We start from the raw sequence: 17,557 nt of genomic DNA, 5'->3' as shown, positions 1-17,557 counted from the left end.
AAAAAAAAAAGTCTTGATTCTATGTATAAGGATCAGGAAGTTAAGTGTAATTAAGTCTGAGGCAGTGATCACAAAATACATTCCAAAGAAGTAGCAGAAACAGAATTGGGGGCAGGGGGCTCAATGACAGAGAGACCCTATGCTCTTCAGCTCAACAAATAAGAAGCAATACAGAGTGCTTGGAGCAGTGGTTCTCAACCTTCCTAATGCTGTGATCCTTTAATACAGTTCCTCATGTTGTTGTGACTTCAACCACAATGATTTCATTGCTACTTCATAACTATAATTTTAATACTGTTATGAATCACAATGTCAATATCCAATGTTCTTAGGTGACTCCTGTAAAAGGGTCACAAGCCATAGGCTGAAAGCCACTGGGCTAGAGTAACTGACAAGATGAGGTATGTGTTTCAAGTTCACCAGCATTCCCAGGGATTCAGGGATCCATCACAGCGCCCGGTAAGACACTATCACATGAACCCCCAGCTTCTCAGATAAAATCAGGAGAAAACAGAAAGGAAACGTGCAGCAGCATCTCTCAAGAAGAGACTGGAACAGAGTGTCACACGTGTCATCGGAAGGACAGTGAGTGAGTAAGAGGTAAATGACAGAAGAACTGGGGCTTTGGATATCTATAGCTTTGTCACATGACCCTCGAAAGGAAAGCCGGCATCCCTTTACTTACCGCCAACCAGCAAGGTTGCACCATTAGGGATATCTTTGACAGCTTCCACCGGATCTGTGTAAAATTTGGTGTGGCGACGGGTACTGACAGAAAAGCAGCGGACACACCCCTGGAACGTTAAAAACATTTCCAGTGAACTATCATGTGCAGCTTCACTTTACACAAGAAACAAATGATTCCATATACGTGTAGATACATGTGTGTGTGCATATGTATATCTCTATGTGGTAACTTCATTAATCCTTTTAGCATCTTTGTGTTTTTAATTAACAAACACAGTATGTTTATGGTATATAGCATCACATTCTGATACACGTAGACATTACAAAATGACTAACTGGAGCTTTCTCACACAGCATCACTTCACATCACTCTTTGTGGTAAGAATATTTCACAACTGCTCCAGAGTTTTCCAGGATGGCTACTGCTCATTACCAGGCATATAACACATTTCCTAAGTTACTTCTCTAATCAAGCTGAAACGTAGTGTCCTTTGACCGACATTTTCCCAACTCCTTCACTTTCTAACCTCTGTAATGTCATTTTACTTTGCTTCTCTGATACAATTCTATCTGTAAAGAGTTGGGCGTTAAATGGTTTATCTTTGACAGGATGGACATGCCCTACTGACAGGTTCTCACCAGGGTCCCTTGTGATCTACATCTTCTATTCCATGGTGGAAGGTCCAGCTGGCTCACATGACCACCACCCAAAAGAATAAAAGTTGATAACTTGCCGGGCAGTGGTGGCGTACACCTTTAACCCCAGCACTTGGAAGGCAGAGGCAGGTGGATCTCTGTGAGTTAGTTCAAGGACAGCCTGATTTACAGAGAGAGTTCTAGGACAGGCTCCAAAGCTACAAAAAAAAATTGAAAGAAAATGTTTTTTAAAAAAGTAGAGAACTGGGGCTGGAGAGATGGCTCAGTGGTTAAGAACATTGCCTGCTCTTCCAAAGGTTCTGAGTTCAATTCCCAGCAACCACATGGTGGCTCACAACCATCTGTAAAGAGGGCTGGTGCCCTCTTCTGGCCTGCAGACATACACACAGACAGAATATTGTATGCATAACAAATAAATATTTAAAAAAAAAAAGTAGAGAACTGGCATCATATACTGGGATGTAAATCCACAATGTGTGCTCAGTCACCCATCTCTCACAGTAACCTAGCTTTCTAGTCAGCTGGTAAATGCTGAGAACCTACCTGCACCAAGTTCTGTGCCATTTATCCACACTATGGTAGGACTACGGCTCTCTGGGGAAGTACAGTGTGGTCAGTCCTAAGTGCTGGACTTAGGAGAACTCTGAGGAGACAAGTGAGGAGCAGCACGCCAGAGGGCTCACTCCCCTGTGCCGCTCTCCCAGAAGCTGAAGGCAAAGCAGCAAACTATCACGACATGGAGGAGAACTAACTGGGCACACTACGATCTGTAGAGGGGTTGTCACCTCCACAGTCCACATCAGAGCCGGGTCCCCGTGTCAACGCTGTTGAGAAGGGGTAGGACTTTCATGGAGGAGTGTGAGCCTGTGTATAGGCAAGAATGCTACCGGCTTCCAGCAAGTTTCTGCTCTTGCTGCACTGAATTGCTGGCTGTCAAAGCCAGGCTATTCCTAAGCGAGGCTGCCTATCCTGCACAGCCACTTGTCCCTCCGCTCCTCTGCAATGCTGTAAAGCAGCACAATGCTCTCGCCAGATACAGTCACCAAATTGTGGGCTGTGGATCTCCAACTAACTACGAGCTATATGAACTTCTTTTATAAGTACCCAGTCTCAGGTGTCTGTTATAGTGAGCGATATGGACCTCAAATGAGTCATCCAGCGATCATTCATGAAACCAGGTGTAAGTTACTGCCCTGTAGGCTCCATTCACAATATGGGCAAGGGAAAAGGAGGCAATTGATTCTATGGTAACTAATGGCCCATATTAACAACGCCATGCTTTATTTCCATGATGTGTTTAACCCGAAGAAAGAGGAAGTGGGGAGAATAACAGCTGAACCCTGATATACTGCCATCTTAACAAGCCCGGTTAGAAAGACACACCCACTCAACTCCCCGACGGAACTGCAGACAGCCACAACCTGAGGTGGGCAAGAACTAGCATTCTTTCTTTTGTCCAGAAACTATTCTCATTTTCTTAAGTACCTGTCAATTAGCACAAAAGACCACGCAAAGGGTCCACACTGAGAAAGTCGAATGCGTGCTAAAAAGGTTGAGGTGACACACGTGGTCACATGACTTTTGTCCCTTCAAGTTTCTATTTTGGTCATGGTCAGGTGAGGAGCTTGAGCACTGCCCAAAGCCTGGGACAGGAGCAGAGGACAAGGACTCTGAAGGACTTAACCACAAAGAAGTTTCTTCCTTTCCTGTTCTCACAAGTAAGGTTTTATTTGCTTCTGTTTTAAACACACGCGCGCACACACATGACAGGGGGTGGAGTTAGTCTGGGTCTCAGAAATAAAAAGTATGAGAGATTGAATACACACATGCTGGCCCTGTAATTCCAGCACAGAGGAGGCTGACGCAGAATGATTGCTAGCCTGAACTATGTAACAAGGTACAGGTTAGCCTGGGAAACAAACAGCATGCGATTCAGTCTCAAAATACAAGACCAGAAGGCTGGAGAGAGGGCTTAATGGGTAAGAGCATCTGCTGCTCTTGCCAAGAACCAATGTTGGGCAGCTCACAACTGCTTGTAACTCCAGCTCCAGAGGATCTGATGCTTCTAGCCTATGCTGACACAAATACACACAGACACATACACACACAAATACACACACAAACACAATTTTAAAAAATCTTTTTAAAAAAAAGTTTCATTGATTGAATATGTAGGACATAAGAGTATTCCACACTAAACTTGTGGATGCAAAATACTCAAAACTTTGGTAAAGACTGAGTGGCAGACTTGGGTCCCAGCTTCCTGTCACATGGTCCTTCCACCACAAGGTGTTTGTCCATGTTTTCTAGAGATCCTCTATTGCTCTGCCTTGTTATTTACACACAACAAATCTTTATGAGAGTCCTGTTCTGTAATGTGTAACTCTGCGGTCATTATCTCTGTCTCAGAATAAAGAGTCCAGGCCTCAGCAGGATCCGGAAGAAAATGGAAGCATTCCTCTACACCCAGACAGGCTGAAAGGTGAGGTCACCTTGAAATGCTTCTCCGTGGAATTCCACAGAGAGCCTGCGGAAGGAGGATTCAGTTCCCCTGTGTACCCCTAAAGCCTTCAAAGCACAGAGCCACAGGGCACAAACCCCATCCTTTTGTAGTAGCTGGTAATTAGTATCGTCACAGCACTAATTTACCCAGCAGCTTTCCCCACTCTGAAAAAAGAAAGAAAAAAAAGAAGGAAAAAGAGAAAGGAAAGAAAACTGTCAGAAATATTTTAGAAAAGGTGGAAGTGGCTCTGGAGATGTAGTTCAGTAGCAAAATGCTTTCCTAGTAAGCAAAGGACCCTGGGTTCAACTGATGTGGGAGTTTGTTATGAATGTACCCATACGGCCAAAATTCAACACTCAGTAAGGTAGGCTGGAGAGATGGCTTGCAGATGGTATGCTCGTGAGACCATCAGGTGGCGCTCACAACTGTCTGCGACTATAGTTCTGAGGGATCCAAAGTCTGTCACTGTAGTTCCAAGGGATGCTCAGCAGGCACACATGCATGCATACAAACTCATGACACACAGAGACATACATAAAAGTAAAATCTTAAAAACAAACAGTAAAGTGACATATTTCCAGGGAATGTAATATGAGCCTAAGATCATAAGGAACTTCATAAGCATTTGATTTTTTTCATTATTCATATGAATTAATATTTGTCAATGTATGCTTTATTGGCATTTAATATTTATGTACTATTTATTAAGAAATCAGCTTTTTGTGGTTTTTCAAGAAAGGGTTTCTCTGTAGCTTTGGAGCCTGTCCTGGAACTAGCTCTTGTAGACCAGGCTGGCTCGAACTCACAGAGATCCATCTGCCTCTGCCTCCCGGGTGCTGGGATTAAAGGCGTGCGCCACCAGAGCTAGTTCCAAGAAATCAACTTTTAATAAATCATTTTTTTGGTGTCAGAAAATTAGCCACCAATTTTGGGAGACAGTATGATCTAACGTGCCACATACTCCTGGGGTCAAAAGTACCCTTGTGTCAAATTCCAGTTCAACCAGGACTGAACAAATGTGTCAGAATCACTTAACCACTGGCTGTGCCTTTGTAGAGAGGTGCTACTTTTGGTCAAAGCCAGGTGAGGAGCTTGCACAGTGTCTAAAGATGAAAACTGTCCATTCTCTCCCATGATACAGTTAGAAAAGAAGCCCTCTGCCAGACTACAGGAAATTCCTAGGGATATCATTCACCTTTGGGAAGTGACACCTTTTTTCTATTCCCAGCTAAGACAGTAAAACCAGGCTGTCATTTATTGCAGTTTAATTTTTAACCTCACCACTCCCTGCCTGCCCTCTCCCCAACCAATGATTTCATACAGAAAATGTGCAACATGAACATCATGTTACAATTAATGTTGCAAAAAATTAATCCTCCTCACTACAAATACCTCACTCTGTGGGTCTGGCTAGTCTCAAAGTCCTATCCTTAAGCAATCCTCCTGCCTCAATCTCAGGCAGCTGGGACGGCAAACACACACTACTATCCAGCCATACGTTAATCTCATTAGCAATCCTGTTTGCTGGTCTGCAAAATCGGAGATGACTTGGCAAGCCAGGAACTGGTGCAGTCAGTGGGGCACTGAGGAAACCCAATGCCCGTGGCTAACTGTACCACAGAGAATCTTCAAAACCCAGAGCCCAGGAAGCACCTTAGGGTCTGCAAAGACAGCCCCTTACTGGAGGCTTTTGAATTTGCCCTCTTCACCAGTTTTGCCCCTGCTCCCCTGTTCACACTGTGTCTCTGAGAGACAAGAAATACCCAGGTCCCTGGCAGTCACCACCTAAGATTAGGCAACTGGGGGAAAAGTGTATCTCTGATAACATCTACCTTTTCTCCTCAGGTAGGCAAGTCTAAGGAGGCTATTTAAGCTACCTAGTTAGCCTCTTCCTTCCAATATTGTCTATATCCTAAATGGTGTTTTGAAAAAACAAACTCGGTAGTGGAGGGCTTGCTCAGCACCGCCTGAACAAAGCCCCGGAGAGCCCCAGCAGGACACCAGCAACCCCAGCACTAGAAGCCAAAGGATCAGAAATTGAAGGTCAGCCTTGGTTACACAGTGTTTGAGGCTAGCCTGGGCTTCATGAGATCATTCCTGGGGGGAGGGGGGGAGTTCGTGTGTCAGTGCCAAATAAATAAAGACATAAACGACTTTCGCGTTTGCACACAGTACCTAAGGGAATGTGGGGGACTTACTCTGGGGATAAGCTTCTCGTGACAAAGTACCTTATTTTCTACTCTCCTACCTTCAGCAGAACCCCGTTTTGTTGTGATACTAATTTTTGGTATTAAGGGAGGGAGGAACATAATGATTAGGTACTTTAATGAAAGAAACAAAATCCTTAAGAGGAGAAAATACTTTTTTTTTTTTTGTTTGTTTGTTTGTTTTTTTCGAGACAGGGTTTCTCTGTGGTTTTGGAGCCTGTCCTGGAACTAGCTCTGTAGACCAGGCTGGTCTTTAACTCACAGAGATCCGCCTGCCTCTGCCTCCCGAGTGCTGGGATTAAAGGCGTGCGCCACCACCGCCTGGCTCCCTTCAGCCTCCATGTTGACCTTCATCGAGTCCTTTGGCCTAACCTCTGGAACCTTTCTTACTCCACGACTGAACCTAAACTTCGTCTCATGACTTCCTTTCTAGCTGTTCACTGCCACTGTTACTTCTTTCCCCGACATCTCTTTCCCTTTTCACCCAACAGCTGGGAATTTAGTGAAATCACACTTTGGGATGAAAATACACCAAACACATTTTAAAAGCATGCTTTCGATTTTGACGACGTTCTCTACGTTTGTGTCTGGGTAGGGAAGGGATGTGTCAGTGTCCCTGCGGAGGTGAGAGGCCAACTTTCAGTTCCCACTTCTACCATGGAAGTCCTGGAGATCAAAGATGGGTTCTCGGACTTAACGAAGCGCCATTGTCCGCCAATCACACACTTTTAAAAATATATGTAAGCATTACCTTCATGATAGAGAACTATACACCCAAGAGGTAATGTTGTCACCTCGGTGCTGTTGAAGAAATCATGACACAGGTCATTGCCTACCTTCGTGTCGAAGTCTGGCAAACAGAACTGGGGAAGAGAAGTCATGGAAAGACGCAAAGAAAACCAGTTAGGAGGAAAAGGTGAATGGGAGCATATGAGCTTGGCACGAAGAGTGTGGTATCTCTGCCAAGAAGAATCGATCCATGGTCTGGGTGAATGGGTCCACTTAGTACCTTCCAAATCAGAAACCTTGGAGGTGGCACAGCAATCAGATTTAAAAGTCTTCAGGCAACCCTGAGTCATGCTAGAGTTTCAGGCGACAAACTTGCTCACTATGGGGGAGGGGGAGATAAACAAAGAAAGAAAGAAACACTTCTTTTTCCTTTTTTCAAGCCAGACGTGGTAAATAAGGCCACACCTGTAATTACAGCATTCTGCAAGTTGAAGCAAAAGGATCATGGGTGCCAAGCCTTCCTAGGCCACATAGCAAGATCCTGCTTCCCAAAACAAAAACATAAAAGCATTTTTAATAACAATCTCAGTTTACCTGTTGGCCATATTTTAGCTGGAAAACGTTCAAGGTTACTTAAGCTACCCGCAGGTATCTCATGCACATGTTAAAGGAGTATTCTTTGACGGAGCAGTATGTGATGTTGAGGGAGACAAAGAACCGGTCTATAACAAGTTCCCAAAGTTACACAGTACACAAGTGATACAACTCAACAGAGGTGGGGTGCCAAGTGCTACAACCCAAGACCAATGCAGGAGCTGGGAGAATACTCCAGACAGCCTAACTTTGAACCCTGCCACGAACTTTTAATCAGAGACAGAAAAACCCATAATTATAGCTCATCCACCTGGAGGTGTGCTGGCTTGGGAAATGGTTTAATGATTATATTGAAAGTGGGGTAGGCTAGAGGTGAATAAATTATACTCAGAAAAACGTGTACTACCAAAAGAATGTTTTCGACCTTGGCCCAAGGACATCCCTGTGTCCTGGTTTTGGCTTCTGCTCCATCACTTGCAGAAGGTCAAATTCTCTCTTAATGTCTTATTTATCTAAATCTATATGCAATTACCAAAATGCCTCCCATGAGGAATTTAATAATGCAATACTTCAGTTCTGAAGCATTCCCTAGGACATGTGGGAGAAACTTGATGACTTCTCCAGCAAGAAAATGAGCAACAGGGAAAGAAAGGGATTCAGAGTATACACATAGTGAGCAAGAACGTGCCCTGCGCAATACACTCTTCAGCTCAGAGCTACAATCTGAAACATCACCAAATAAAACACTTCGTTTTCTTGTTCAAAGAAGAGGTTCATGAGCAAACTGAACCCACCATGGTGAAGCCACTTGCCTGGAGCTGAATTCTTGTCCAGCACTCAGTTCCTTGGACCCACACTGAAACCCAACCTGAATGTGTGCTTACAGAAAAGATAGTGCACCAGCAAAACCACCCACCACCCGCTGATCCGCTTAGGAGGGCATCTCTGGGTACTAGCTCGGGGGAGCTGTGGGAGTGTAATTGCTCAAGGTATTTTTTAAGGACTTTGAAAATTGCATGTCTCTAATCTGGATCTGGGGGTCACCAAGTAAGCAAGGGCGGCGTTAGCAGACGGCAGGGGAGCACAGCCAGTCCTCCATCCACTTCCAACCGCTTGGCAGGCTAGGCGCCCCGTGACGGAGCGCTCCAGTCCGGGTTCCCCTTTCTACCGCCATATAGGGAAGGGGAGGATGGAGCGGCAGTCCGCCCCCGCCGCACACAGCATCCGCCCACTTGGCGGTGAACTTGAGCCAGCAGCGGTTAGCCCGGTCGGGGGTTCTGGGCCTCAGCAGGGGCCGACGCCGACGCCTGCAGCTCCCTCAGATGGGGCGCAAGCCTCGGTGGGCCGCCCTTCCCCGCTCTGCTCCTTCAACCCTCCCAGTCTCTAGGGCGGAGGCCGCCACGGGGACCCTTCCCAAGGGCGTAGGCGGGGAAGTGGGTGGGGGAGGCGAGCCCCAGGGGCGCGGGCAGCCCCCAAGTCGCAGCAGCGCTGCACAGAACCCTGACCACTGCTCCAGCGCTGCACGCCCTGCTTGCCTTCATCTCGCCCCATTGGGGAAACGGATGGAAGAAGCAAAGACAACAGACGGACAAACAGACAGGCAGACAGCCGTGTCGTGGGCGAACCTGAAACCCCTACCGTCTCCGAGCCCGGGTCACGGCGCTGCAGATGCCCGGTCCCCGGCTGGAGGTGGAAGGGATGGGCAGGGCAGAGGACGCGCGCTCCGCTCGCCGCTCGTCCGCGCTTTTCCCGCGCGTGGCCTTCCTCTTACTTCGATTTACCTTGTGCCAGGCGCCCCGCGAGCTGCGGCCGGAGGTGCAGAGCCGGAGGCCGGAGGACAGGAGTTTGAGAGCCGCCATCTTCGGACCCGGGCGCGGGAGGAGGTGGAGAAGCGGAGCGCGCGGGAGTGTGTGCGAGCGCCGGTTGCCTGGGCCGCGGCGGCGTCACCGGCTCTGGAGGGAAGGGAAGGCGAGCCGGGGGGCGGGCTGGAGGCTCGACCGCCCGTTCGTGACGTCCTCGGGACCTCGGAGCGGTGCCGCCCCTTGCAGGCTGCTGGCTTGTCAAGGAGCGAGACAGGGAGGGGCCCACGGCTCTGAGTAGGAGCGCGCCACTGGCAGTGCGAGTCCCCGGGGAAGATCCCCAGGCCAGATGAGCAGGGGTTATCTGCGGGCGCCTCTGCTGCCACCGCCGCGCCACCTTAGGCTGGAGGAGGCGCTAGTGTGTGCAAGCCCCTAGCGCCAGGCTTGCGGTGGACCAGGGTTCCAGGTTTAAAGGGAACTGGAGGGTCTCTTGCTGCACTTGTTACTTTTCCGTCAGCCTCGGCAATGGGTACAGGTACAAAGGGTCACGGATTAAGATTTTCTCCCAGGTCTAGACAGCTCATATTTCTAACATTTCTCAAGCGCCACCACCACGCTCTTTAAGTCTGGCTTTGGCCTTAAATTCCTCAGAAAACCAGCAATGTTCTGAGTGACCCTCAAGAGATGTGACCCTCTTAACCGACAGAGGGACAAAATTAGAACTGGGCCCTTGTTCCCCCATCATCCTAGTTTGTGTTCCAGGATTTTCCTGGCACCGGAGTCCCAACAATTCCAGAGATTAGACAGCAGGTACAAACACAGAAGTGTCTGCCTTGTCCTTAGGCACGTTGCATAAGTCACCTCACCTTGCAATGCCCTGCCTGTCATAGTTTTGTATGAGCAAAGCCAGGCGAGGCTTCTGGAACACAAGGAGCACACAAATGCTAGGCACTAAATTTTCGTCAGTTTCGGTGTTGGATTAACTTTTGGAAGTTTTGTTTGAGGAAGCATCCCACTGAAACCCGATATATGTGGCTCAGGCTGCCCTCCCCACCCCCCACCTCTCCATCCTCTTTTGCGTCAGCCTATCCAAGGGTGTGTGTGGGTGTGTGTACGCACGCAATCCTGCCTGGCTCGAGCCTTATCTTTTGACTGGAACCCAGAGGACCTGAACAAATTCGATTTCTTCAGAACCTTCTATACACATGTTAGAGTGAAAAAAAGAAGAAGAAAAAGAAAGAAAAAGAAAACCACCAGGAAGCCAGTACAACTTTTTATTGAGTTAAAAAGCTGCGCACATCCTGAAAACATGATTTACTTTTGAGATAATGTGAAACCCACGAGAAAATTAAATGACACTCTAACTTCCTTAGAAAGAAGACTAGGCAGTAAAGGAAGAACAATCTGGTTTAATTGAAATCTTTCTATGGCTAGGTGAGGTGATGAGAGCACTTGTCTCCAGGCTTGGTGACCTCATTTGACCCCTGGGATTCACGTGTCACGTGGTGCCAGGAGAGAACCAACTCCTTCAAGCCGACCTCTAACCTCACAAGTATGGTGGCGTGTGTGTGTGTGTGTGTGTGTGTGCACAAAACAAATCTGTCCATAAAAGCTACTAGCTCAGCATCCTTTTAACTCAAAATCTCTCCTGTAAATATTGTTTGTTTTTGTTGGTTTGTTTTGTTTGTTTGGTTTTGGTTTTTCTGTGTCACTTTGGAGCCTGTCCTGGCACTAGCTCTGTAGACCAGGCTGGCCTCGAACTCACAGAGATCCACTTACCTCTGCATCCCGAGCGCTGGGATTAAAGACGTGTGCCGTCTCCACCCAGCAAATATTTTGGTTTTAATATGGAAATAAAATATCAAGTTAAACTATCCAGTTCTACAGGAGACGTTAACAAGGTAATCCTGGATGTATTTTCAGGCACATTCTAGTGGGGTTGTGATGAGTTCAGATGTTAAGATGAGGGTCCATGAGTAGCCCTAACACAGCTGTGGCAGCTGTTGTATTGCCGTTTATAGAAGGAACAAAACCTAGTGCTGCAGTTGCTTCTCCACTTTTGCCCTTCCAGGGCCATGTGAAAAGGAAAGAATAACAAAACCACTGGCAACTGTGTGTGTGCAGTCATCTGACTCATTCCTGGCTGGCTGGACTCATTTTGTTGCTCCTAGCTGAGGAAGAAAGGTATTTTAAATCTTGTAATTCTGTGGAACTTCTGTTCCTGAGGGCAAAAAAACAAAAACAAAAACAAAAAAAGAAATCAGTGTCCCTGCTGCAGAGTCAGAAGACAGGGTGCTATGTTTTTGATAACTCCACGGTTTCATTTTTCACCTTCTCAATAATGTGCAGGCCATCAATTCAACATGAAAGGAATATTGATTTTGTACAGATCTTTTTCCTGATTCGGCAAAAGCCATTTTAATTTTAGTTGCTTATAAAAATCCTGATTCTTTTAAGTTTCTGATTAGTAGGAACATTTCCCTCTTCTTTGTGCGGAGATGGGTACTGGCGACTGAACCTAAGACCCCCTGCACGAGCACTGAAATAACCCCTGCTCTATTTTTAAATTGCCCAGCTGAGCCTTAAATGTACCTTGTAGTCCAGGGCTGGGCTTGAACTCCTGATTCCTCTGTCTCAGCCTCCAAAGTAGCTAGGATTATAGGCCTGTGGCAGCAGGGCCAGCTTCCTCAATACTCTAAAGGCAGTTTATGACAAATATTTCCACTCCATGAAGTTTTTCCTATGAAACATCGTACCACTTAACTTTTACATTCTTAAAGACTGGAAAGACTTCCCACACAGCTAGCAGGAAAATTCGTGTTCTGAGGTTGTGGGATGAGGGGTCTTCCACCAGGTAAATGCAATCTGTTTCATTGCGAGTTAGATTGTAGTCACCGTGTTTCTACTTGAGAGATTTCATTTGACTTCTCCTGAAATGCAGTGTGATTGCTCCTCCTTTTATTGAAAGACAAGACACCCTTCCCTAGTTAGCAGCCTCTTCCCCCTGGAGGAAAATGAAGGGCTTCTGAAGACTCAATGTTGTCCGACTGGCTTAACTAGTAGTGGGAGTTTTATCTATGTGGTGTGAAGCAGCTACAAAAGTGCATAAATGCCTCCTTTTACGTAATGAACCTTTAGCAGCAGAGAAAAAGTCTTCCAAACACTGTGTCCTCCAGTCAGAAAACATAAAAACAAAATCCTCTGAAGTTACATATAAATTTGCAAACCTAAGTATTGGTTTACTTTGTAAATCATTATGCCTTGATTTGTCTATTTTGTTAGCTTGATGTTCTCATAGTTCCCTTGAATCAATACTTTTTACTTGGTTTTGTTTAATTAAAACATTAAAAGGAATTGGATTCTGCCGAGCAGGGTGGTGCATGCCTTTAACCCCAGCACTCAGGGAGGCAGAGGCAGGCAACTCTCTGTAAGTTTGAAGTCAGCCTGGTCTACAGAGTGAGCTCAAGGACAGCCAGAGCTACACAAAGCCTGTCTTGAAACCCCCTCCCCGCAAAAATGGGTTTTTTCCCTATTTTATTTATTTTTTTGTTTGTTTTTATTTTTTTGTTTTTCGAAGCAGGGTTTCTCTGTAGCTTTGGAGCCTGTCCTGGAACTAGCTTTTGTAGACCAGGCTGGTGTCAAATTTACAGAGATCCGTCTGCCTCTGCCTCCCGAGTGCTGGGATTAAAGGAGCGCGCCACCACTGCCCGGCTCCCTATTTTGTTTTTCACAGAAGAAAATGAAAATATATAAGTTACACAGTCAGAAATAGCTCACTCCCAGAAATAAAAATGAGAGGCATGTTAAGGGACTAAGAAAACTTCAGGAACAGGGCGGTGGCAACACATGCCTTTAATCCCAGCACTTGGAAGGCAAAGGCAGGCAGATCTCTGTGAGTTCGAGGCCAGCCTGGTCTTCCAGGACAGGCTCCAAAGCTACAGAAAACCCTGTCTCAAAAAAGAGAAAAAAAGTAAAAAACAAAAAAAAAAAGAAAGAGAGTTGTTGGGTGTGGTAGTACACACCTTTAATCCCAACACTTGGGAGGCAGAGGGAGATTGACCTCTGTGACTTCAAGGTGTGGTGGCACGTGCCTTTAATCCCAGTGCCTAAAGGGCAGAGACAAACAGATCTCTGTGAGTTCAAGGTGTGGTAGCATTCACCTTTAATCCCAAAGCCTGGGAGGCAGAGACAGGCGGATCTCTGAGAGTTCAAGGACAGCCTGGTTACAGAGTTATTTGAAGACAAAGATGTACAGAGAAGGCGTCTCAAAAAATAAAAGTAAAAATAAATGAAATAGAGTTAAAATAAAGCTGCACAAAGATGGAAAATACACAGAGGATATTCTATGCTATTATGCTCTCTTTGAATTGTTTGAATGCTGAGGAAGGAGCAACAGATGCTAAAAGATATTTGTTTATAAATGTTGCTGAACTAATCCAACACAGATATTTTGAAAATGCCTTGACTTTGAAATTTGGATCTAAGGACATGATGCTTTGGAAAGGAGTTTCTTATTTTGTTTTCACAGAGGGTGAGAGTCTGTGGATTGCTTCTATCCCAATATGGTATGATGGACCACACCCTCCTGAAGGGTTGCTGTGAACACCTTCAGAAAATTGCTTCACTCAACTGCCAACTGAGATGAAACTAGCACACGGGTTATACCATGAAAGACCTAATTAACAATGCCCCCATTCAGCAGGAAGCAGTTTGGAGAGAAAAAACTGCACCCATGTTCCCAAATATGGTTTATAAATGTTCTTTTACATTTAAAGGGGGATATGATATAGGTATGAATAATTTGCATTGATATGGATTTTGCTTTAGTGATATAAATTTAAGGTCAATTTTGTTATATGTATATGTATCTCTGATCTTGATTAAGGCACTGTGATTGTGTAGTTCACTTAAAAATGCAATGTATATAGGTTGTTAATGGATAATCAATAATAGTCAAGCTTGTAGTCATGTTAGTTAAGATTTTCTAGATGTACATAGATATATTTTAGATAGGTATTCTTCATATTTTTCAAGATTATAGAATATGGCATTTTAAATGTTTTAATAACTTAGGACTTTTCATGACAATGAGACACTCTGCTCCTGGCAGCACCAATCTACTTCAGGAAGAAGATGGGCATCGAAGAGGATCTTTATGGAGTTTGATAGCCATTTGGGCAAGAAACTGCTCTTGCCTGGACTATTGCATAAACTGGATACAGAGAACCCGCAGAGAGAGGACTACTGAACTTGCCTAAAGGTGAGATGATCTTTTGGGGTTCCCGATTCATGAAGGAGTCTACAAGACATTCTGCAGGACACAACAGGTAGTGACTGAACTGACTTTGAATTTTCCTGCTTCATGGAAATGTCTGCTGGATACTATGGGCCTGAGGCTGAAGGTGGATGCCCCAATGGTACAGAGGAACTTTGGGTGACTGTCCAGGCAGCGAGATGTCTCTGTCATTTCTAGAGTTTGAAAGTTGCTTATTTCTTGTTTGCTTAGGTAATATTGTATCTTTCTGGAGTCTTTGATGGAGTTGAAAAATAGTTAGTTATAGTTATAGTTTTCCTTAGTTATGATAAAGATAAAATAGATATAAATATTGTAATTTTTACCTGATAACTGTTTTGTTATATGTAATATATGTAATTTTGCTATGTTAAAGTTAAAGCCTTCCTTTTTTTGTTGTTTAAACAGAAAAAGGGGAAATGATGGAGAAATGTCAAGAAACTGCCTTGGCCCATTTTATTGGTTAGAACATAGGTGGGTGGAGTAAACAGAACAGAATGCTGGGAGGAAGAGGAAGTGAGCTCAGAGATGCCATGCTCCCCTCTCCCGGGCAGACGCAATAGCTCTGCTCTCTGAGGCAGATGCTATTGATGAAGCTCCGACCCAGGATGGACGTAGGTTAAGATCTTCCCTGGTAAGCCACCTCATGGGCTACACAGATTATTAGAGATGGGTTGATCAGGATATGAGAATTAGCCTGTAAGGGCTAGAGTTAATGGGCCAAGCAATGTTTAAAAGAATACAGTTTGTGTGTTGTTATTTCGGGGCATAAGCTAGCTAGGCGGCCGGGGTGCTGGGGACGCAGCCCCGCCACTCATATTACTACAAGTAGGCTGTTGCTATGAAGCACTTGATCACATTGCTTTGAGGAGGAATGTGGAAGGCTGTGGAAATCTGGACTAGAAAAGCAGATGGACACTTTAAATGGGTAATCCTAATAAGGCCTGAAAGACAGAGAGCAATGAGGACTGTGGAGACCCAGCTCCAGAGGGTTCAGAGGGAAGGAATATCAGCGATTGGGCTGGAAGCCATTCTTGTGATGTTTGGACAAAGGATTTGACCACCTTCTGTTTTTATCCTAAGAACTTGGCTGAGGCTAAATTTAAAAGTGACAGATTCATTTCTTTGGTGAAGAAAAATTCAGAACTACATTAAGTTGAGTCTGTGGCCTGGTTTTTATTGGTAATGCTTCTTCAGGTCTACAATAAAAGAGAACATGTTAGATAGAAAAAAAAACCAAAATAATACCGTTTGGCAAGACACAAAGCATTTGTAATGTTACAGCCAAGGCCTGCCTGAAACAGGTTACAATTGGTAAGGAGTTAAGCACCATTAAGGAGAGGCCTAATCTGTCCTGGGACAGGGTGAGGCCCCACCCAGCTAAGCTCCCAGATTCTGAAATGAACGGGCTTTTGGAAGGCAACAACAAACGAGGCAGCTCCTAATGTGACTCTCCAGGCAGGATCCATCCCAGGTTTTAGCCAAACTTAACAGGTTTCTCAACATGGTGCTGTCTTAGATACATGGAAGAGGCAAGGCTGAAAGGGTCATGAATTCTTCTTCCATGGCTTCAGAGAGCTACTCAGGCCAGGAGAGCAATGGGAGAGGTGTCCCGGCATGAGGGCTTTGGGAAGGCAAGAGGCTCTGAGATGCATTGCATGAAGCTACAAAAGTGAAGGCTAAATTGCAGCAAAGATACCAACATTTTGGTGATTCCATAGCCAGGGGAGAACTACATACAGCGGATGGAACTAGTCCAGGAGAAAGGTGTATATTATAGGCAGCACAATCAAGGAGTAGAGGCAACTAAGCCCTTATTATGAGATGTGGAACCACAGGATACTGTGTTTGCCCTGCTGAGTTCTGATCTTGTTACAGAATTCCCATTTGGAAGAGTAGTGTGTATTCTGGGTTATTATACATTGGATGTAAGTAATTTGCATTTTGATTTTATAAGGTCTACAATTAAGAGATGGCATCCCTTGAGTCTCAGAAGAGACTTCGAACTTGTGAGATTTAAACACTCTTGAGGCTGCGAGAGGCAATGGGGGGTTCTGAAATGATACTCAGTCCATTTTGTGTTACAGTGTGGTCCTGAGTTTCTGGAGGAGTGGAATGTGGTTGTTCAAATGGGAAACATCCCCCATCAACAAAGGAATTGGGACACTTGTAGCGTTGTTTGAGGAGGTTTGGAAGGTATGGTCTTATTGGAGGAAGTATGTCACAGGGGACAAGATTTGAGAGGATATAGCCCCCTTTCTACTTCCACCATACTTCTGCTTCATTTCATGCTGTGGTTAAGATGTGATAGCTCTGCTTCCTGTTGCTGCTGCCCGGTACTCGCTGCCGTGCCTCTCCACACGATAGACTCTCATGCCCCTGGAACCACATGCCAAAATAAACGCTTCTTGCTTTCGTAAGTTGCCTTGGTATTTTAGCACAACAATAAAAGGTAGCTGGTACATACATCCTCCCCATGCCTTTGAGGAACAAAAGTCCACACTTAGAGACATACAAATGAACGGTCTTTCTTGACCTTCCTCTTATACACACGTTTTTATTCCAAATTACACGTACCTTCGAATTTTATATGATGAACTCTCACAGAAACTGACAACAGACAGCCCAAGACACGTGTGAATTCTAAGCAGGCGGATTGAGTGCAAAGCCATCTCAACACTGTAATTCCCTAAACGTGTAGCCCCTGTGGTGAAATAGCTAATGATACCGGTGCAAATTGCTGAGATATGTGAGAATATACCAACCAGCGTCTGTTTATACTGGAGGGGTGATAAAACCTATACCTTGTGGATTTATGTCTTAGTGCTGTCTGTCCATGCTTTTGCAACAACAGTATATCTTATCCTATGTAACATAAAAAGAAATTTGTCTTACACAGCTCTGGATGCTAGAGAGCCTAAGATCTGAATGACTACTAATTCTGTGCTTTGCATTCCTGTGCAGCAAACTGCAACCTAATTTAAGAATATATTCCTAGGGGCTGGAGAGATGGCTCAGAGGTTAAGAGCATTGCCTGCTCTTCCAAAGGTCCTGAGTTCAATTCCCAGCAACCACATGGTGGCTCACA

General features: G+C 45.2%; 1 protein-coding gene across 1 annotated transcript in view; it reads right to left on the bottom strand.

The window, feature by feature from the left end:
• The window catches only part of Oxct1 (3-oxoacid CoA-transferase 1), a 125,201-nt gene extending 115,738 nt beyond the window's left edge, over positions 1–9,463 (bottom strand). The window contains exons 1-2 of the mRNA XM_005356578.2: positions 9,159–9,463; positions 686–794 (exon numbers count right to left, since the gene is read on the bottom strand). Of these exons, the coding sequence (XP_005356635.1) occupies positions 686–794; positions 9,159–9,236 (187 nt within the window). The 5' untranslated portion in view covers positions 9,237–9,463. The remainder of the gene's footprint in view (positions 1–685; positions 795–9,158) is intronic.
• Between the last annotated feature and the right edge of the window lie 8,094 nt (positions 9,464–17,557).

The sequence above is a fragment of the Microtus ochrogaster genome, chromosome 19, assembly GCF_000317375.1.
Source record: "Microtus ochrogaster isolate Prairie Vole_2 chromosome 19, MicOch1.0, whole genome shotgun sequence".
Lineage (NCBI taxonomy): Eukaryota > Metazoa > Chordata > Mammalia > Rodentia > Cricetidae > Microtus > Microtus ochrogaster.
Note: the sequence above shows the minus strand (reverse complement) of the source record. Positions and strands in the feature narration are given on the sequence as shown.